General features: G+C 38.9%; 2 protein-coding genes across 4 annotated transcripts in view; one reads left to right on the plus strand and one right to left on the minus strand.

The window, feature by feature from the left end:
• The window catches only part of pik3c3 (phosphatidylinositol 3-kinase, catalytic subunit type 3), an 18,068-nt gene extending 16,143 nt beyond the window's left edge, over positions 1-1,925 (plus strand). For both annotated transcript variants that reach the window (XM_055007607.1, XM_055007608.1), the window contains 3 exons: positions 354-444; positions 785-910; positions 1,630-1,925. In XM_055007607.1, the coding sequence (XP_054863582.1) occupies positions 354-444; positions 785-910; positions 1,630-1,644 (232 nt within the window). In that variant the 3' untranslated portion in view covers positions 1,645-1,925. The remainder of the gene's footprint in view (positions 1-353; positions 445-784; positions 911-1,629) is intronic.
• Positions 1,773-20,157, minus strand: si:dkeyp-75h12.7 (uncharacterized). 2 transcript variants are annotated; one of them, XM_055007609.1, is made up of 11 exons: positions 20,002-20,157; positions 19,217-19,375; positions 17,978-18,318; positions 11,478-13,743; positions 11,304-11,390; positions 10,870-10,990; positions 8,449-8,618; positions 8,088-8,266; positions 7,337-7,499; positions 6,281-6,405; positions 1,773-6,101 (listed from the first exon to the last, which is right to left on the minus strand). In XM_055007609.1, exons 5-11 carry the CDS (start codon positions 11,374-11,376, stop codon positions 5,925-5,927), a joined length of 1,008 nt encoding a protein of 335 aa, XP_054863584.1. In that variant the 5' UTR covers positions 11,377-11,390; positions 11,478-13,743; positions 17,978-18,318; positions 19,217-19,375; positions 20,002-20,157; the 3' UTR covers positions 1,773-5,924. The 2 variants fall into 2 exon arrangements, with proteins under 2 accessions (XP_054863584.1, XP_035803333.2); XM_035947440.2 differs by lacking the exons at positions 17,978-18,318; positions 19,217-19,375; positions 20,002-20,157 and having other exon boundaries at positions 11,478-14,238.
• Between the last annotated feature and the right edge of the window lie 546 nt (positions 20,158-20,703).

A 20,703-nucleotide genomic window follows, 5' to 3' on the forward strand; every position in this document is an offset into this window, starting at 1 on the left:
AGATGACAGAGCTGTCACTGTGACATTGATTTTTAGTGGTTGTAACACTGACTACATGCAGCACCACACGATCAAACAACTGGACATATCCAGAGCACCATAGACTGAACTTCAGTAACAACATCAGCATCACATCCAGACAGAACAGCTGCAGCTGCACTCACAGCTGGATAATGCCAGAAATCAGCCTTTAAATAGGAATAATGACCAGCACGTGCCCATAAAGTGTCACAGCATCTGTCCTTTCTGTATTATCCACATAATGTCTCTAAAGTGACGTGTATTATAACTAGACTGGACCAACACACCAGCTGTTCTTAGGAATCCAAACCTTCCTGTGTCCATTTCCTCAGATACTCCAACCTGATCCTGAACCTGTTCTCTCTCATGGTGGATGCCAATATTCCTGACATTGCTCTGGAACCTGACAAGACTGTTAAGAAGGTACGTTTTTTTGTTACCATTAACTGAATAGGACAAAGTGTTTATCTCCCCACTTTAACAAAAATCTTTTTTCAGTGAATTATAAAGGTCACTCACATATCAAGTCATTATTTTATCGTTCACACAAACTGAGACTAAAATCAAAAAAACATTTTAAAATAAGGAATTAACTGCTTGGACTAAATTACAAAAAAATCCTGGAATTGCTTGAGTAATCATAAATTGAACTGAATGTAAGTTATGATCCTAAACAGCTGAGTATCTCCATCCCGTCTGAAATACTAGATTTGTCCTCGGCTTTTGTGCTCCATAGTAATGATTGATATTTATTTACCTTCAGGTGCAGGATAAGTTCAGATTGGACCTGTCTGATGAGGAGGCGGTCCACTATATGCAGAGCCTGATTGATGAGAGTGTGGGAGCTTTGTTTGCTGCTGTGGTCGAGCAGATACACAAATTTGCACAGGTGAGTAAACACACAGTCATTTAAAACAGGGTTGGATTTTACAATTACACAAACTTAAACACAATTCAAGTGTATCTGTCAAAGAGTCAGTCAACTTACTCAGTGCCCACAGAGACGGCTGCCATGCAGAGCTGCAGTGTCGACCCTCAGACCAGTTTCCTCAGTGGTGCTCCAGCTACAGTTGAGGGCCTTCAGCTCTGCTTCTGCATCAGCGTTGCTCGCTATTTGACTGTTCCACTGACTGTTTTGACACAGAGGGGCTTGTTTGCACTGATGTCCCAGATGTGCTCTTGACCTGATGCACCTTCTCTGGTGAAGACTGCAGCTCTTCCAAAGGGAAAACTGCTGTTTCTTCTGTTGGTTGTAGCCGCAAAGATGAGTCCCATTATGAGTGATGATCCTGGACATCATTCGCTACAGACAGACTGTTTCTTCTTTGTGTAGAAAAACCGCAAATGCTCACCTACCAGTGGTCACATGAACATGTGTAGTACAGGTCCTGCTGTTGATAACATGGTGTTGCGTGGCCTCCTGTCTTTTTGCTCACATATGTGACTGACGTGCTCCATTCAGATACGACGTAAAGACTCTCACAACTTTATCTTTACACAGCAGATAGTTTTGTTGCTGTATTAAACTATATTTCTATTCAAAACCTTGTATATTACACCTGTAAATCGACGTAGCTCATCTTGAAACTTTGTTCCTGTGTCCTCCAGTATTGGCGCAGATGAACAGAACAGAGACGAGGTTGAAGTGGATCGAAGTTCTGCAGCAGAAACGTGATCGTACGGCTCTGACCCGACTGATGCCGGCTGTGTGAGTGTGTGAGAAGGTGAAAGAAAGAAACCCAGTGACACTGTTAAAAGGCCAAGAATGCACTGCCAACCTTTACTGCAAGACAGTTAACAAGGACATGCACATCTTTGTTTGCTCATGTATATATCATGTATATTAATTATTGAATGAATGAATGACAGGTAAGGCCAAATAAAAGACTGTTGTTACAACTAAACATACTCACAGCTCAGCGTATTTCCAAAGCAGTGTATATTTTTCATCATTTTAGCCCAAAAAGTGCTGCTATGTAGCGTTTATGATGCGCAACGTGCTTCTTAATTGAGCCTGTCTGACCATCTGTGGATGTTAATGCTGTCAATGCTGGGGGCAGAAACAAGTTGAACCCCCAGAGGGTTGATGAGTCACTGAGCGAATGACTAAGCATTTCCTGCCAGACCCAAGACAGACCTGAAGCAGCAGCTGGTCTGTGATGGAAGCTCAAGATATACATTTCTTAAGGTTTGTTCTGACAAGTTGGCTGTTGGTTAGTGAAGTTTTTAGAGTCTGCTGTATGAAGCTACTGCTGGACAGAATTATTCAAATACATATTTTAAAAAGTATAAAGGGAAATTTTACATTGATACATCAATTTAACATTTTTTGCTCAATGAAATTTCTCATCATGCCACGGATTCAGAATCTTGCACAGGGATATTACAGAATACAACTAGTGATATTTTCTGAACTACATGGAGCTGCATGTCACAATAATACAAACATATAGAAAAGTTGATACTATAAAATACACAAACTGAGAAATGGGCATTTATGATAAGTTGTACCACTAAAAATTAAATATTGCCAGATAGCCTAAACTATTATATTCATAGGCATGTTTTTTATTTTTAGACTCCACTTTATAGGCAGAGTGAACTGTTATTGGAGGAGATGCTTAAAGGTAAACTATTAAGCAGTTACTATAAATAAAGATGAACTCACACTTTAACTTTCTGCAGCTTGTCACTTTGGTCTCGAAGGCCAAGTTTATTCCCAGTGGAACATGAAGCAAGAGAATCTATGTGGAAATGCTGATGACAGGATCAAAATTTCCATAATTACCATCAGAATAAAGTTACCACTTAAGTCTTGCTGGCATAAGTCTATCAAATTACCACTAAACGTATGTCAAGGAATGAAAATTTCCCACTAGAAAAAGCCCACCATCCAACAGATCTATAGGTGGTCATAGTCATATTATACTGATCATCCTAATGATCAGAAGTTACACAAATCTACATGACAAGTCTCTTCTAAACCAAGGTTTATGCCAACAAAGTAGGTCTAAAAATGAGAAATAGTCCCACAATTATTTCCTTAATTATATTTGGAAAATCATTTTTGAACTTACATCAGGCTGTCTAGTAGTTTTTGTGGTACAATTTGTCATACCTGCAGTTTTTTCCATTTTTGTGGTCAACTATTTCATATTAGAAAGTTTTCTATATGTTTTGTTTTACTGTGACATGCAGCTACACATGGTTTAGAAAATATCACTACCTGACTTCTGCATTACCTCTTTTTTTCGGTAATTTGTGCTCAGATGTGTGGGTTTTCACGATGTTATCCTCTTTTTTTTATGTATTACAACTTACCCATAATTTCAAATCCAAATTTACAAATTCAAAATCAATGGCATGATGAAAAATAAGTGAAAATGTTAGGATTTTTATCTTTATTAGTTGCTGACAGTGTTCAAAAGAATAGAATGACTTGAGATAAAATGATCTTAAATCCATCTCTTGTATTGCAAATACAACTACCATCTAACTACATTACTGTTTTGTCACTAAACTGCTGTGGAGGGTCAGAAAAAACAAAGAGGGAATTTTTGCCTCACATGAGTCAAGTTGGTTTAGTTTAGGAATCTCTTCAGAGCCGGTAAAGACTAAAGGAGCAGACCCACTGATAGTAGCTCCACTATCCATGTGGACATGTGACTACTGCTTCAAGACAGAATTAAAAAAACAAAGAACATGCTGTGAACATAAGACCAACCTGTTAAAAATGCATTTATTCACTAACTTTTTATTACTAGGTATTAAATCCATTTAATTATTATTAAATAATTTTAAAAGTAGTCTTGTAACTGTGAAAAACAAACATGCATTAAAGTTGCATTCAGAACTAAATTTAAACAGCTACCACTGCCAGCACGATTTAGTGAGCTTGTAAATTAGTTTATCTAATTTAAACTAGCAGGAGAACCACAGTTTGATAACCTTTGGAACACATTTACACTCATTATCAGATTAAATGTTGGCATATTCCATGATAATTATGGAAAAGGTCAGTTTTAAGAGCAAAAATCCTGATCTCATGGTAGAATTTATTACAAGAAACAAGGTCACCTCAGGAGTCAGTGGGCTGGAACAGACTGCAGATGCCAAAATACACTCATAATCCACCAATAAGCAGAGTCAGATCCAGGTCAGCGGAGAGATTCAGGAAAGTTATCACAAATAGAAAAAAGAAAAAAGTGTTCCTGCTTCTGGAGGGAACAGCAGCTCGACTATTGTGTAGTCAGGTGCTCCTCACACCGGCCAGCTTTCTGCTCTCCACATTAATCATCTCAACACAATGTGAGCTCTGTGCTTATTAATAACAGCCGTACGACTGGCTGCAGCTCTGGATCCCCCCCCCTGGGTCTCTGTGGACTCTGGAAAAGCACGATGGGGAAACAAACAATGTTGGACGGCCAAAGCCGCAAGGCTCCCCAATGTTGCGGAAAGAATGCAACACCAGCAAAACAGAAGGCAGAAAAGCGAGATGTCAAGATGTTCCTGGGTTCAGGATGAGCTGTCGGTGACGGGTCAGAGGCAGCGCAGCTCTGATGGGGCAACTGTGAGTCACAAACATCAGCAGCGAAAGACAGAAAAAAACAGCCCTTTGTTATCACTTTTGGGGGAGAAGAGCAGCATGAGGGAGCTGCTGGCTGCATGTGGGGGGTCAGAAGTTTGCTTAGTTCTTGTTTATGAAGCTCATGGTTTGGACTCGGTGTTCAGTGGCACTGGACCTCAGAGAGAGGAAGAACCGAGACCAGATTCATATGTGAACAAACAGAAAAACAGCTCTGCTTGGAGCAGCCAGATAAACTATCTCTGCTTCACTGGTGGTCATCACTCAGCAGCCTAAGCTCTGAAACCTTCAGTCCTCTGACTCATATCAGGCTGACGAACGTTCAGAGGTTTCAGACTGGAGCCACACTTCTGTCACTTGACAGAATCATCATGTGAGAGGTCATCTGCTGCAGGAAAATGATGAGCTCTCAGTAACTGATCAGTTTCTGGCTCTGTCCCAGATTCTCTCAGCAACAAGGTGAAAGATCAGGGCCAAGTACAAGAACAGCACCTGAAGAGGTGGAAAGGAGCCAATATGCTGCTAAATAAAACTCCTGCACACAAAGTGAACCTTTGAACCTTCTTTGAACCTTCTTTGAACCTTACAGCTCAAAGAAGGTGATGGCTGCCTTCTGACCAACTCAGAGAATCCATTTACAATTAATTTAGCTCCATTTTTTAACCAAACTGAATCTATATCAAGAATCCAACAAAGTGCAATTTAAAGGTCAGTGAAAGATGGTAAGAGGTTTTGAAGTTTTGTTTATACATTAAAGGTTCAATCCCTGATTTCTGAGGATCCATTTAGTAGCTGTTCTTGAGTTGTATCACAAGATTCTCACCGTGTTGTACAGGAAATTGTAACATCTACAGTTTTACTTTTCCCTGAACAATTTGATGACAACTTATCAATGTTGGCTTTAAAGTTCAGTTCTAAAAATACTTATTGTTCTTGTTGTTTTTATGGTTACTGCAACAAGTTTCCTGCAAGATGACCGAGTTCTTACAGAATTTGACTCCTCAGGGATCTCACATTGTTTTTCCCTTGTTTTAAATATAATAAATAGTGACTTTGATTCTCTAACTGTGTCAAATCTAGATCTAAAACTGGACTTCTGGTAATTTTACAAAGCAATATTGATACATAGCAGCACCCCAGTAGCTTCCCCACTGTGTGATAGAAGTTCAAACTGGAACTTGCAGCAGTTTCTTCTTCTCCTTCCTCATAGCGCACAATAAATCCCAGGTTTACAGACACATACCTCCACAGAGCAAACACTCTGTCAGTCTTTTAGTCTCCATTTGTCCTACATGTCTCCCCTGAGGAGATACAGGCCTCAGTCTAGTTCCTTCCCTCTGATGTTCCAGTACGATGCACTAGAGTTTGTGTTTCCCATCCCTGAGTTCAGGTCCTCAGTGGAGATGTGGTCGTCGGTGAGCTCCAGGTGGATGTCACAGGGGTCGACTGGGACCAGAGACGGAGGAACTGAAGAGACTGGATCAGGAACAGATGCCTTAAAGGAAGAGAGAAGAGAATGGTTCATCTGGAAACATCTGGTGACATGTCCATCCATCCATCCATCCATTATCTATACAACACTTAATCCTCATTAGGGTTACAGAGGTGTGCGGAGATGTGCTTAAGTATCTTATTTTAGCAGAAAGACAGGAGCGCAGCAGAATAAAATCATACCGGAGTCTTGGGTTGATTTTCAGCCGTTGCTGCGTCTCGTCTCGCTTTTGGCAGAAGCGTGGTGATGAGCGGAAAAACGAGCAGAGAAGTGAGACAGACTCCCAGAAAGATCACAGGCAGCAGCCCTGCAGACAGAAAACACACAGGTTGAAGAAATCACTACTGCAGAAAAACAAACGAGCACCTTTTCTTTATTTAATTATGGCACAAAACAATAAATCAATGGCTTCACCAAACCAAGAATACCTGTTTGGTTTTTTTTTTTTTTGCTACGTTCCTAGCTAACAATCGGTTCTGGCCCTTTAAAGAGGCAAACAGCTCTGTCATGCAGCTTCCTGAAAAGTTCTTAGCATCATGTTTGCACCTGAACAGTACAAATACATGTGTCTTTGTTTTTTGAACTTATGAGCAATAAAAATTAGACACATTGTGAACAGTCCACACCTCGTGTTGCTACAGACAGATATGAAAAAAAAATATGGAGAAGCAGCATTTATGATTTAGTTTTCATGTCCTCCATATTTGGAGCAGACTCTTAGATTAATATCCATTACATAGACAATAGTTCTGCACTACTATAGTTATTCTTCTGTTAAATCTATTCAAATTGAGGATATTTCTATCTTTTCAAAAATCCTACTTTTGTTTCTAGTTTGAATCTGGTCTTGCTGTGATTTTACATAAGCAGACAATTTAAACTTGCCTTAAAATGAAGTGATGTTTATGTCAAATGTGTCTACATCTGGTTTAAACATCTGGCATATCTTGGGACTTCTCCTCTGGCCTCCAGGGAGAGAACCACTGTTTTAAAATTCAGTGTCAATCTTGTGCATTAGCTTCATTTATAGTGCCTGGTCTTTGCCAAAACTGAGGAACTCTCTGTTAAAGAGCAATAATTAAAAAATAATAATCCATCACATCATCACCTTCTCAAAGCCAAAGAGTTTGCAGTGATTCATTGAGTTGTCAGAAGTAAACAGACTTCAGGTAGTTCCTAAAAGTCACAGTATGATTTAGTTACCTCAAGCTTTAAAAGTGAAATTGTCTCCTCCTCACCTGATTCGGAGGCGGTTTGGATGCACTGAGGGGCAGATTTGGAGGAAGCAGCCATGGAGAAGGTTGGGAAGGAGAAGTTGGCCACAGCGCAGTAATTCTGACCTGGAGACAAACCAGAGAACTCCACATAAGACATCACCTCCTGGGTCCAAACCGTACGGCTCTGCAAGACACAAATAAACACAAAGAACTGAGTAACTGTTTCCATGATACCATACAATTACTTCTTCATTACATTTCACAGGGAACAGTTAAAACATATCTTTTCACAGGACTAAATATGACACCTATAGTTATAGTTCTAATCTAAGAAAACATAATAATCTTGTAAAATATGACACATTGTCATATACTGTGTAGCATTATATTACTGCTTTCAGCAATCCATAAAAATAATCTAACAATATATTCACACCCTGAAAGTGATGATTCTGTATTCTGTGCACTTTCACTTTAACTATTTTTTTCTGCCATTACTCAGTTTTATGTGGTGTTTTTGTGTAGATTAGTTTTAAAATGAATTCTAGCAGTACTATAATCACTTCTGAAATTGTGGTATTCCTTGTTTCTAAATTCTGAGCACTTCTTCCACAGATGGAAACTGCAGATTTTAAAAGAGCCAGAAACCTGCTGCAAAACCTGTTTCTGATAAAGTTTAGAGTTTGACTGCTTGTGTGTTGACAGAGTGCAACTTTGGAAAGCTTTGGAAAACAAACAGAAAACCTTGAAACACGGTTAGAGCATGTGAGACCTGGTAATCAGAGCGGTTGAGTTGGTTGTACAGAGTCACTGTGGTCCAGGGGTCGATCAGCTGAGAGATGGGACAGCACCTCTCCATGGAGCACCTCCTGTTGGAAGCACAGGGGAACTGCACCTTCACCAGCAGCTGGTCGTCTTTCAAAGAGACGGAGATGGACGGAGGGCTGAAGGCTGGAGGGGGCAGAGAAAAGAGAAGTTACCCTTAAAACTAAACATTAATCACCCATTTTCACAAGCAGCAGTTTTAAACCGTGTCCCACAGAAGTCCTGCTCAGCCCTCCTCCACCTGAACACAGAGCTCTTGCTCTGCATCACAACGTTCAGTAAGCTGTATTACACGAACTGTCACTAACTGAAGTCACTGTAGTCGAACTTGCGTGGCTTGATCCAGACGGTGGAACTGGGGTTGAGGTGGACGCCGAGACGAATCATGTTGTACAGCTCGAAGTTTGAAAAGGCGTGAGAGACGTCGCAGTTGTGGGACGAGATCCAGACACACCACGGTACGTCCTGCCAGGGGTCCCTGCAACACGACGACACCAGAGGACAGTCACCTGACAGCTATGAGGACGTCCATGAGTTAGACTGTCTGCACAAGGTATTTACCCCCGTTGGAAGGATTTGCTTTTTATTTTTTATTGCTTGGTGATGCTGCCACCACCATGCTTCACGGTGGGGATGGGGTGTTTGTAATGACTTCTGTAATGTCAATTTTGGTCTCATCAAGCCAGAGAACCTTCTTCCAGTTGCCGTGCGTTCTGGCAAACTCTTAGTGAGATTTATTATGAGCTTTTCTTTCTTTTCTACTCTCACATAAAGCTTTGACTGGTGATGAACAGGCAACAGTTTCTGTGTGAAGTTTCTCCCATCTGAAGCTTGTTACTCTATCAGAGGACTCATAGGTGTCTTGGTGGCCTCGCTCACTAGTCTCTTAGTTTGAATATACTATATACTTTCCATTTCTTAATGATGGATCTGACTACACTCAGAGATGTTCAGTGGCTTGCAAATTTCAATAACCTTTTCACAGATTAGTTATGCGGTGAATGGTGTACATTAGTCTGTCTGTTTGTCTGTTAGCAACATTAATCAAAAAGAAATTAACGACTTTGGATGAAATTTTCAGGCAAGGTCAGAAATGATACAAAGACCACCTGATTACATTTTGGCAGTGATGCGGTTTATAGTCTGGATCCACAGATTTGTTAAAGATTTCTGTATCATTGTGAGATAGCGTCACTGTAACTATGACAACAAGTGAACACGACCTCACTGACGATCACATGATTGTAATCCTACTACAAATCCACCGCTGTGGACTTATCAGGACTTATCCATTGGAAATGTTACGACTGAGCAGCCTTGGCGGAGTACTGCTCTCTGAGTGCTTTTCTTGTTTTAACTGTTATTTAGTCTTCATGGTGTGGTTGTAGCCAGAAGCACTGATTCATCTTTGACTGGGAGTAAATACTCCTGCAATCATTTTTTTTATTTTTAATGATGGTCGAAGTCTGTTTTCAACTTGACATTAGAGTGTTGTTTTTGTAAATTCTTGTCAAAACAACAAAATTAAACTGACTGTGATTCAAAGTGGAAAAGCAATAAAAGGGGGTGAAAACAAACAGATGTATTTCTTCTAAAGATTCCATTACTGTTCTTCTGCTCAAGCTTACATATAATATTTAATTTTTTGGACAGAAATCCTGTATCTGTGCAGCTTCATGTTGCCATTCATAGTGTTTATATTCAACATTATAGTTCTAATTATGGTTCATTTTATTCTATACTAAAATAAAACAGATTTATTACTTAACATGGCTGGGATTAAACTAAAATTGTCGTCCTTTGTTTCCAAGCAAAATTGCAGAGTTCACCCTTTTCTTCCCCTAAATGCAGAGATTTTGGTTGTGTAGACAGATGGTATTTTGTCTGCCTTAATCTGGAATGCTTTGTTGTAATTAGATTGATTTTAAGTCCCTTATAAGATTCAGAAGAAATATATTAGCAGCACATGGAGCTATGTATAGAGACCAAAAAAAGGGAAATTTGTGTTAAATTTGACTTTGCCAGGAAATTGCTATAACTTTGGCTAGCATCAGGACACATTTTTATTCACTTGCCCTACAGATTAAACGCTGCATTACAGTTTTAACCCTTAAACAACAGTGATCCTAAACAGAAGAGCAGAACAGAAATATAAAGGCCGGAATCAGATCGGCAAACAGAGACATTGTAGAGTTTGAGCATTATTTCCTAATATTAAAAACGAAAAAGGAGACAAAATCTGTCTCGTCAGTTCTTTAGGTGTAGTTTAGTAGAGACACCTTGCTAAAACTAATGCGGTTCAATTTTTGTACATCCCATTTTTATCAGTGAGGAAAACTAAATAAACATTTCTTCGTTTGTACCATTATTAACATTTCTATATAAAATATGCCTATTTTGCTGATCTAAAACTGCACAAATCCACTATGGCTTTATATAATGCTTAGTATAACAATGTAATACAGTTAAACAGTATTGATCCTATAAAGAGAAATACTAAAATTAAGATAAATATGAACAGCAGCATAAATAGTAACTATAAAAGGTTTTGAGGCAAAAAAAACCCCCCATCAAACTAAAGGAACAAAGAGGTTGCAGTTAAATGGTAAATACAAAAATGAGACTTTGTGGGTAAAGTATCTTGTGTCTGCAGCAGCTTTTATTGGAGTAGTGGGAGCAAAAAGCAAAGCATGTGACAATGCAGGACTATCTCAGACAGTAAGACTTACCCCTGAGTCTTTGTCTGCACGGTGTAGGTGGTATTAGGACTGGCATGGGGACAATCCCACTGCAGGAGGCAACCTAAGTCCAGTGATTCCACTGCAGTGTAACAGACTAACCCAGTCGACCCTGCGAAGGTTGCACGAAACCCGTACACCAAAATAGCATGGTCACACAGATGCTTATTGACCCGTTAAGTCCAATTGTCACAACTTTGTTAACACTTCTAAGCAACGGGCGCACGCAGGGGAGGAGAGAGCCTGGTGCGTCATGTAAATGGCTACAGCGACGTCAACAAGATCTGCACCAACATTTAATGGATTGTTTGTATTTTTTCTCTTTTTTTGTATAATCTAGCAGAAAAACAACACAGGAAAAAAATGCTCTCTGGTTGAATACACTTAAACTGATCTTTACCAGCGATAACAACTTCAGTACTTACTTGTGATGAGCAGGGCAACGATCACACAAAACCCCACTGGCGCCGTCACCGGGGTTACGCCTGATGTCCCCATGGCAACCTGGTGACCTGTGGATCGAGAAGCAACACTATGATGGGCTTACAAGGCATGCAGAGGACTGGAGGAGACTTCCTTTAATGACAAGAGGAACGTACCTTGGAAGAGCCTCTGAGAAGGAGACGGATTAAGCAGCGGGGAAGGAAGAGAGACTGGAGGCAGCAGGAGGGTGGAGAGCAATGTTCCCTCTAATTTTTCCTGAGTCTGAGCAAACACACAAACTCCCTGAGCGTCCCTTGGACCACTGTGAGCAACATCAGACGTGTGCACTGTGGTCACACCAGCATCACATCCATTCAAGTTACATGGTTCATTAAAAGAATCAAATTACAGCATTTACATTTCTGTTAAAACACTTTGTCAACAGGAGCCAGTTGAAGGCTGCAGTGATTTTAGTGACACTACAATGTATAAGAGTGAAGTTATTGAATATTTGTCTCTCTTTACTGTTGCAGTGGTTTTGCAAATTGCAGACAGACCCTGTTCACTCCATAGACATCAATGTTATTCCTGTAGCTTGAAAGACAGCTACTTTTGATAAAACTGGGCTTGTAGCACATTGTCTGCCTTGCAACAATGGGAAAGAGGCACCGTTTATGTTTTGACAACCTATATCTAACGAGTTATTGATGCTGGAAGCCCGAATCTGTGAATATCTTTCCAACTTTACTGAACTTGGGGCCACTACCACCTAAGGAGTGATATATTTAATTTTGAAAAAAGCATTTAGCCATACTTAAAGCTTTAAGTGCTTTATTAACACGGAACTAAAAATTTTGTATTGTTTTATTATCACAGGTTCTGTCTGAAAAGAGGTGGCATCATTTTAAACAGTGAAATCAAACTAACAAAATGTAATGACCAACCAGTGAGCAATACTGGATTCTGCAAAAACATAAACAACTTTTTTTTAAAATCTAAATCTTAACACAGTTAATGTATTAACTTATTTTTGTGTGTATGCATGTATTTATTGATTTATTTAGTACTGTTAACATATCAGAGTTCTGAGTGAGTTTTTCTTAAGATAGACAAAGGCCATTTATTGATTACATATAGGCTATTAAATGTTTAATAAAAACTAAAAAGCATTTAAAAAAACAACTTAGGCATTTATTGAGTCACTAAAATACTGTAGAGGACAGACCACATCAGCATGATTATAAGCATCCTCTGGTAAATGAACAACCAGATACTGATGTCTCTCACCATATGGACTTCAGGAGATGACTGGGGGATGATAAACTGTGACCTACTGGTTGGGTTCTCTCTGTTCTCATGTTTCTTACATGTTTGTCCCCTGACAGCCGGGTCCTAATGTTTTTTGAGCAACACACCATACTATGACGTTTTTACAATGACGGTTCTACTATGGAACCAGTTTGACATGTTCAGGTGTTCTTTGTGTGAAAACTCAGAGATTTCAGGTATCAGAAGGTGGTTTTCAACTTTCTTTGTTAACTTTCTGCTTCAACTTTAAATTAAATTTCCTTCACTAACCCAGCCCTCTGGACTTCCAGGAAGCTGTGTTCCTATTGGCCGTCCAGGTGGCTGTGTTCCTATTGGCTGTCCAGGTGGCTGCTTGGTGTTATCAGGAACACCTGAGCAGCTTGGTGTTATCAGGAACACCTGAGCAGCTCAGTGTCTTCCTGCTTTATTTAGCTGCAGACAAACATTTCCTCTGCTTGTCTTCACCACTGAACTGGGTTTGGCTCCATTGCTTCAGTTTGTTCTTTAGGTGTTGGCTTGCAGCTTCCAGCAGTAAAATCGTCTTTAATGTGTTTCTTGGTGTGTTTTAGGGCTTTGTACTGGATAGTTGTCTTGGTAAATGAGGTTCTTTAGCCACAGTTAGCACATGGTCCTAATGTGTGCAGTGATTAGTGGATTTGGTGCAGCTGAGTTGTGTCTTTATCTTGGCTGTAGTGAGTCTTCAGAGGTTTTTGGTCAGACACATTCTGTATTCTTGTTTGAGAACCAACGTTGGTTGTCCAGAAGGTAAGAGTTCCTGTCCTGATTCTCTGTTCTCAGAGGTTCTCTGGTAGGCTGCAGGAGACTTTAGTGTTTGGGTTGTGCTAGTTTGGTTTTTGTATGGTTTCATTTGGACGACTATCTTGAGGCTCCTCCATGTGGTTTAGTGAGGTTTTCTGGAACAGTTCTACAAAGCAACCTGCAGCAGAAGAGACTTTGAGAGTCTTTAGGAAGTTCTGGAGACCAGACTTTAGAGCAGCAGAAACATTTGTCAGCAGTTTGAGCAGGAGAAGGTGAGCTTCAGAGTAGAAATGAGACGGAAACCTTCTTGACCCGTGTGGTGAGGTCCTGTACCAAGAGTTTGAGCAGGTTGTGAAGAGTCTGTAGTTCTTTGGTCTGAAAGCACAAGAAGAGTCGACTCATTAAAGGAGAAAACAGGAGATATTGTTGGTTCTTCTGTCACTCTGCAGTTTCCTTAGACTGAATATCAAGTTTATATTTTAAATGATTTCCCATGTGAGCCCAATAAACTCCCTCCATCCCCTGGACACAACATATTTTATTACCATGTTAAATCTTTTTTTAAAAAAATGTTTTTGAGTTTTAATCATAGTTTTAATCATAGTTTTTTCTCTTTGCTTGTTTAGTTTTGTAATCTGTGTAAAAGGTGCTAAACAAATAAAGTTGAATTGATAAACTGAATAACTGACTAACTCATGATTGTGACAACAGAAGTATTTTCATTATGATTTAAGGGTTTATTTCATTTTTAAGGTTGGGGTTAAAATCTTGACAGAAAAAGAAGATTAAAGAAATAAACTACATAACAAAAAGCAATTAAATGCAAGGGAAAAAAATTAATACAATAAAACTTTTAAAAAGTTTTATTATTAAAAAGATTGAAGAAATTTAAGATGTAGTTTTCTAATTAAACATTTAATTTTTTTATTAAATGTTCTGTCTTTTTAAAGATTTAATAATCTAATTAAATGTTTTGCATTTTTTAAAAAAATGTTTAATATTCTTCTTGTTTAATTGTATTTTTTAAATGTTTAATTGTGGAAAATATTTTGTCTGTAATTTTTGATATTTGTATTTTAAAAATTTTGTTTAATTTCATACTTACATGTATTGTATCTTGTTGAATTATCTAATTCAATATTTTGTCTGTTTAATATAATTTAATTGTATTTGTTTAACTATATTAAACAGACAAAATATTGAATTAGAATAAAAGGTGAGAAAAGAGCAAAACTAAACGTTTAAGAAGAATCAAACTAAATACAAAACATTTGAAAAAACACCAGTTAGACTTTAGAAGATCAAATTAAACAGAAGAGACAATAAAATGATCAAAAAGAGCAAAAACAGAGAAAGGCCTTAAAGTGTTTTCTAGTCTGAAATGAAAACATCAAGTTGTTTCTTCAAACATTTCCTCTTTCTATGTTCTTGGTTTGATTGTGGACAGATTTACTAAGAACTCATTTCAGAAAACTGCTTTCCAGATAAAGTCTACTAGAGGTTGAAGGCATTTATCAAACTAATGTTACCTTCTGATCTCCACAAACTTTACTGTTCAGTGAAGAGAATCAAAGTTTGTTGAGGATTTCTAAAAAACCCACAGGTGAAGGTCTGAGAAGAACTCAGATGGATGGTCTAAATGTGAAATCAAGATTCATGGTCACAAGTTTTAAGGCTTCTGTTAACCATAAAGTTCAAACTAACAGAGAAGTACTGAGAAACTTTTAAGATTTCAGTCCTCAGACTGTGGAAAGGATCAAACTAACAGAGAACTACTCAGGAACTGAGAAGATTTCAGTCCTTGGACTGTCTGAAGGTTCAAACTAACAGAGAACTACTCAGGAACTGAGAAGATTTCAGTCCTTGGACTGTCTGAAGGTTCAAACTAACAGAGAACTACTGTGGGACTTAGAAAATTTCAGCCCTCAGACTGTGTGAAAGCTCAGGTCCTGAGGACTCGGGAGGTGTGGAGGCTTTGGAAAGTCCTGGAACTGAGGGTTCCACCCTCCAGCACAAAGGCGAAAGTCCAACCTCCTGAGAAAAACGGTCGAGTCGAGACTCGAGTTAAAAAAAAAGTCGGAAACGACAAAAAATAGATGATAAATGCGCAAAAAAACGAAGAATTAGTATCTGAGCGAGTAGCTCAGGAGGATAAGAAGAGGACTACCAACTGGAAGGTCGCAGGTTCAAGACCCGCCACCGGCCTTTTCTTTGTTCGTCTTTGTCAGGATTTTGAGAAAATTTAAGAAGTGTCTGGTCTTGAACCAGCGACCTGCAGCTCCATAGGCAAATCCTTAACTCACTGAGCTACAGATCAGATAAAATAACATAATTTCGTCCTCCCTTTGTCATCGTAGTTTCCAAGTGACCACATGGGCAGAGCCAAGGCGGAGTCTGGGTGGAGTCAGGGCGGAGAGTAGGCGGGGAGGTGGGTGGCGGCCTCCCCCCTCTACTCCCCCACCTCCCTCCACCGCCCACCACACCTTCCCCCGCCCGACGAGTTCTTCGAGTCTCCACGAGTTCTTCGAGTCTCGACAGGTTTTCCCCAGTTTCTGGAGTTTCCACGAGGTCGGAGGCAGAACAAGCTTTCATGAAGAGGTGTTGAAGTCGGCCAGGATGGACTGACTTTTTACAGCGACTAGAAGGAAGACGACTAGAAGAGCAGGTCTTTAACCACCATCCATAAAATCCATGGAGTCGCTCCAGAGAAATGAAAGAAGGTCAACTTTTATCAACCTCCATCCAGATGTTCAACTTGATATCTTTACTTTGACATTTTTAGCACCACAAACCTTTAGTATCACACTTTATTATCCTTTATTAGGACTTTAATGGAATCCACCAGCAGATTTAGTTTTTGTTGACAAACTTTATTCTTGTCGTCGTGGGACTGCAGTATTTAAAACTGTTCCTTCTATTTGACCTCATGTTTATTAGTTTTAGTGGAGAAAGTTTGAATTGTCAATTAGTCTCTTAAAAACTAAATAATAAATTGGATTAGTCAAGAGGTTTAAATTTCTTACTTTGTCATATTTTAAATATGACAAAAAAGTATAAAAATAAAGCATCTTGAGACAATTTGACCTGTAATTGGTGTTATATAAATAAAATTGAATTAAAATTGTATGTATCTTGTAATGTTGGAGTAATTCAGCCATACATGTTGGAAAACACATTTTCTTTGACCATTAATCTGTTGATTGTTTTCTCCAGTAATTCATTTCTTGTTTTGGTTATAAAATGTCAAACCCAAATATATTCAGTTTACTGTCATAAAAACCAAAAAGATTTACATTCATGATGCAGGAATCAGGCAGTTTTTCACATTTTATCTTAGTTTAGTCAGAAAGATAGTTGATAATGTGTGAATTGTTGCAGCTTGTGAGGCGTAGAAGGTTTTAATCTTTGGGGCCGAGTGTCAAAAAACATTTAGAAACAAACATCAGCAAAGTACTCAAAGATTTGAACATCATTAAAGGGAAATCCAACTTTTGCATGACAATGTCTAATTAAAGGACATTAATTTCCAACGTAAATGTGTGATATTCATCCTCTGCAGCTTTCTCTTCACATCGTCTTCCACCTGGACTGGTTTGGTCGGGAGCATGTGCAACAAACATTTGAAAAACTGCACTTTAACATCAATGAATGACACTGAAGTTTAATCTCTACATAAATGAGACTGAGTCTGGATGTGCTGCTCTGTCATTAACTCCTAAGTTTAGGGAAAGTTCAAACAAAAGAGGACAGTTCAGATAAGACTTGAGAATGAGCTTATTTTGAACAAACATCTCAGACTTTCTGAGCTTCAGCACCTCTAGCAAGATATTTTAACAACAAGCAACTCAAGAGATCCAGAAGTTGGAGAGAGTTAGCTTTAGCTGAGCCAAAGAACATGTGGGATGCTAACCTAGCAAACATTTCAGACTTTTCTCTGTGAATTCTGAGAAATAATTTACTATTTAATGACAGAGCTACATATCTTAACTCAGTCTCAATAAAACAGACTCTAATTCAGTGTCATCCATCCATATTAAAGTGCAGTTACCCAAAATGTTTGTTGCATGAGCTCCAACAAAACCTGTCCAGGAAGAAGGCCATATTGACAAACAGGAAGTGGAAGATTCCAAGCAGATTTATAGAAGGGGGAACCAGACTGTACTAAGTGTGGTCGAGTATAGAGGGGTGTTTTGTGGGTTTTTAAGGCTGATAATGATTATTAGTGAGACATTTGGAGGAGATATTCATTTGCAGTCAATGAAAGTATTTAAAATCTTGGAGTTAAACTTACAAGAACACAAACTCTAACAGAAAACTTTGTTGTTACGTTTTTGTTTTGTTTACAGATGTTAAGTTAAAGGAGTTTTATTCGTGACGTATAACCAATCAAATCACTCCAGAAGACAGAGTGACCACAGGTAGATAAAGGTTCAGAGCCAAAGTAGGGCCATTTTTAAATGTATTTATTACCGTAAATCAGTAAAAAATTAAATATTGATAATCAGTAAATCAGTCAGCCCACAATTACTACAATTCTACAATGTATGTCTCTTTGCTTTGACTTGTTATTTGTACAATATACGATGTATATGATGGCGTTTTTTCATACCAAAGGCTATACTATGATGTTTTCTAAGAGACATACGATGCTACTCTGGTTGTTCTGGCTCTGGGCCGCTGCACTCCTCCTCTGTTGTTTTCTGGATTGTACTCAGCTGCATGTCTTCGTCCACCCGGCCTCCGTTGACTCGTCCCGCCTGCCGTCTCTGGAGCTGAAGCTGGATTGGAACAGACCAAAGTACAATCCAATCACGATGTCAGCTGCCTCTCAAAAGGCTCCTTCATCTGGCAGGTGGCGGCACTTCTTCTGAGGGGAAGCTGAGCTGGCCCGGCAGAACTTTGGAGATGTGTTCCAGTGGTTGGTGGATGTGTGGGGAGATAGAGAGGGACCTCTGAATTGTTCACAAAGGAAAACAGGAAACCCATTGGTAGTTTTAGTTTAGGGTGCTACTGCGGTGTGTTTTGGGTTTTAAGAGATGAACAGGAAGAGATTTTGTTCCTGGTTGGAATGCCCATCAGTGTCAACATGAAGTTCACTTTTAGTTCTGTTGATTTATTTTTATTTTACTAACACCCATTTGTTTTTAACCCCCTCACATGTTGTGTTGTTGTAAACTTACTCTTTCAAATAAATTCTCATCTAACCCTCTGGAAACCAGCGTTTGGACTGTTTTTGTGTTGCTCCTCACCTACTGACAGCTGTGGACTAAAGGCTATACTGTGACGTTTTTAGAGCGACATGCTATACTATGATGTTTGTTGGACGACACGCTATACTACAGGCTTTTATAATTGACATATTACTGTGACTTTTTTTTGTTTTAGTTTTGTTTTTTTTTAGCAAAATATAAGAATTCAAACAGTTTTAAAAGTTACTATACTTTTACCTGTGCAATGAAATTATTATTCTATGGCATTTTTTAGATGACATATTATACTCTGATGTTTTCTTGAATTACATACTATTTTGACAATATACTGCACTATGACATTTTTTGAACCACATATCATACATGACAATTTTAGGCAACATCCTATCATTTTGCGCTTTTTGAACCACATCATAATCTATGTTTTGTTTTTTTTTCTTGCCAACATGCTGTACTATGAACTACAGGCCATACTATGTTATTCTTGAGTAAAGCATACTATACTTTAACGTTTTCTGAACTACATCCTATACTATGGCGTTATACACAGAGTGCTTTGGTTACATGTTGATTTATAATCTAGATTTTTTTTTGACGGGATTACCACAGACCTGACTGTGAACACCGTCGACACCCACCTCAGGGAGACGCTGCCTAAGATCTCAAGGCTGCTTGGTCGTGGTCTTTCTGGCACGTACTCTTCCAAGATGAGCCGGGAAGTTTAACACTGATGGAATGACACCAGGTCTAAGCCGACAAACTTCCAATTCCTCCTCAACCCATAGTCTCTGGGAAACCTACATGGAGTAAGAAAAGTAGACAGAGAAGTAATTAAGTCTGTACACAACATATTAAAAAGAAATCATGCTAATAAATTAAGTACAAAGAACCGAATTTGCCAATATACTGGAGACCAGAGCTATTTAATTTAATAAGTGTAACCTTGTTTAGTAACATTTCAATTATTTGAGAGCAGTCCTAAAGAACTGCCTGTAATCCCAATCATAAAATGGGTTTGGAGGAAGAACATAGATGGTAATCTGGATATACATGAGTTAGGCTTTATAACTACTATTGGTAGTATTGGTGGTAGTAATAGCAATGTGACTACTACTAGTAGTAGTGGTAGGACACTACTGCTGCTGATACTGGCACTGCTACTACAACTTGTAATACTATTACAAATACTGATACAACTTCTACGACTCTAACAGCTGTTTATACTACTACTGCTGCTTGTACTTTTAGTATTACTACTACTGCTTGTACAACTATACTACAGCTACTATTAATTGTCTGGTATTTGGTTGTCAAGCTGCTAGCTCGCCTTAGCGTTTTGCTAGTGGCTAACTAGTTAGCTCTCATAGACTGGAAGCTCTCAACAAGATTTCATAATGAAAAAAGAGCCAAAAACTATTCTTACCTATGAAAAGTCATTCCAAGTTTCCTTGTCTCAATCGTACGACGTAGTGTGTAATTGTATGCAGCACAGTGAGCCGGCATACTTCTTGTTTCCGTTTTCACGCCGTCTACATCAACGGAATGTACTGAAACTTTGCCCCCACTAGCTTAGCCTCGCTGTAGCACGCAGCTCAAAGGGGCGTGTCCTATCTACTCATTCATATCTATGACAACAACGATGGCTGCACATAAGGACACCTGACATTGATTAGCTGCGTAAATACCATTATATACAGTCTATGGTAAAGACGTATGTGAATCGCATCATTGGCTGCAGCAGCCAGTCACCGGTCACTCACTGACTCACATTGAAAAACAGAACAGAATGAACTGTTACGTGTTTATTTTATTTACAATTTAGGTTGGATTTTTTTTTTGTGCGCAGCGCAGATTTTCTGTGCGTAGAGACCGTGTCAGCAGTGCGCAATTGCGCACGCGCGCAGCTTAGAGGGAACAGTGGTGGACAGAGAAGGATTTAATTGAAGGGTGGTGATTTTGTCAGAGAGAGGAAAGGCTTTAATCCATTTAAAGAGGGCAAGAACAAAATTTAGGGACTGAGACGGCTAGAAACACAAGATAAAGGTGCTGTGACTAGAAAGAAAAAAACACAGTATACCTGTGCAATATCACTTCAGAGCCAAATGATGTAAAATAGAGTATCAAA

Source organism: Amphiprion ocellaris, chromosome 23 (genome assembly GCF_022539595.1).
Source record: "Amphiprion ocellaris isolate individual 3 ecotype Okinawa chromosome 23, ASM2253959v1, whole genome shotgun sequence".
Classification (NCBI taxonomy): Eukaryota; Metazoa; Chordata; class Actinopteri; family Pomacentridae; genus Amphiprion; species Amphiprion ocellaris.

Coding starts and splice junctions, on each gene's coding strand:
- si:dkeyp-75h12.7 (XM_055007609.1), bottom strand. CDS start 11,376: ATGGGGACATCAGGCGTAACCCCGGTGACGGCGCCAGTGGGGTTTTGT. Junction 8,619..10,869: donor GTGCAGACAAAGACTCAGGG/GTAAGTCTTACT, acceptor GTCGTGTTGCAG/GGACCCCTGGCAGGACGTAC. Junction 8,267..8,448: donor GTTCGACTACAGTGACTTCA/GTTAGTGACAGT, acceptor TGCCCCCTCCAG/CCTTCAGCCCTCCGTCCATC.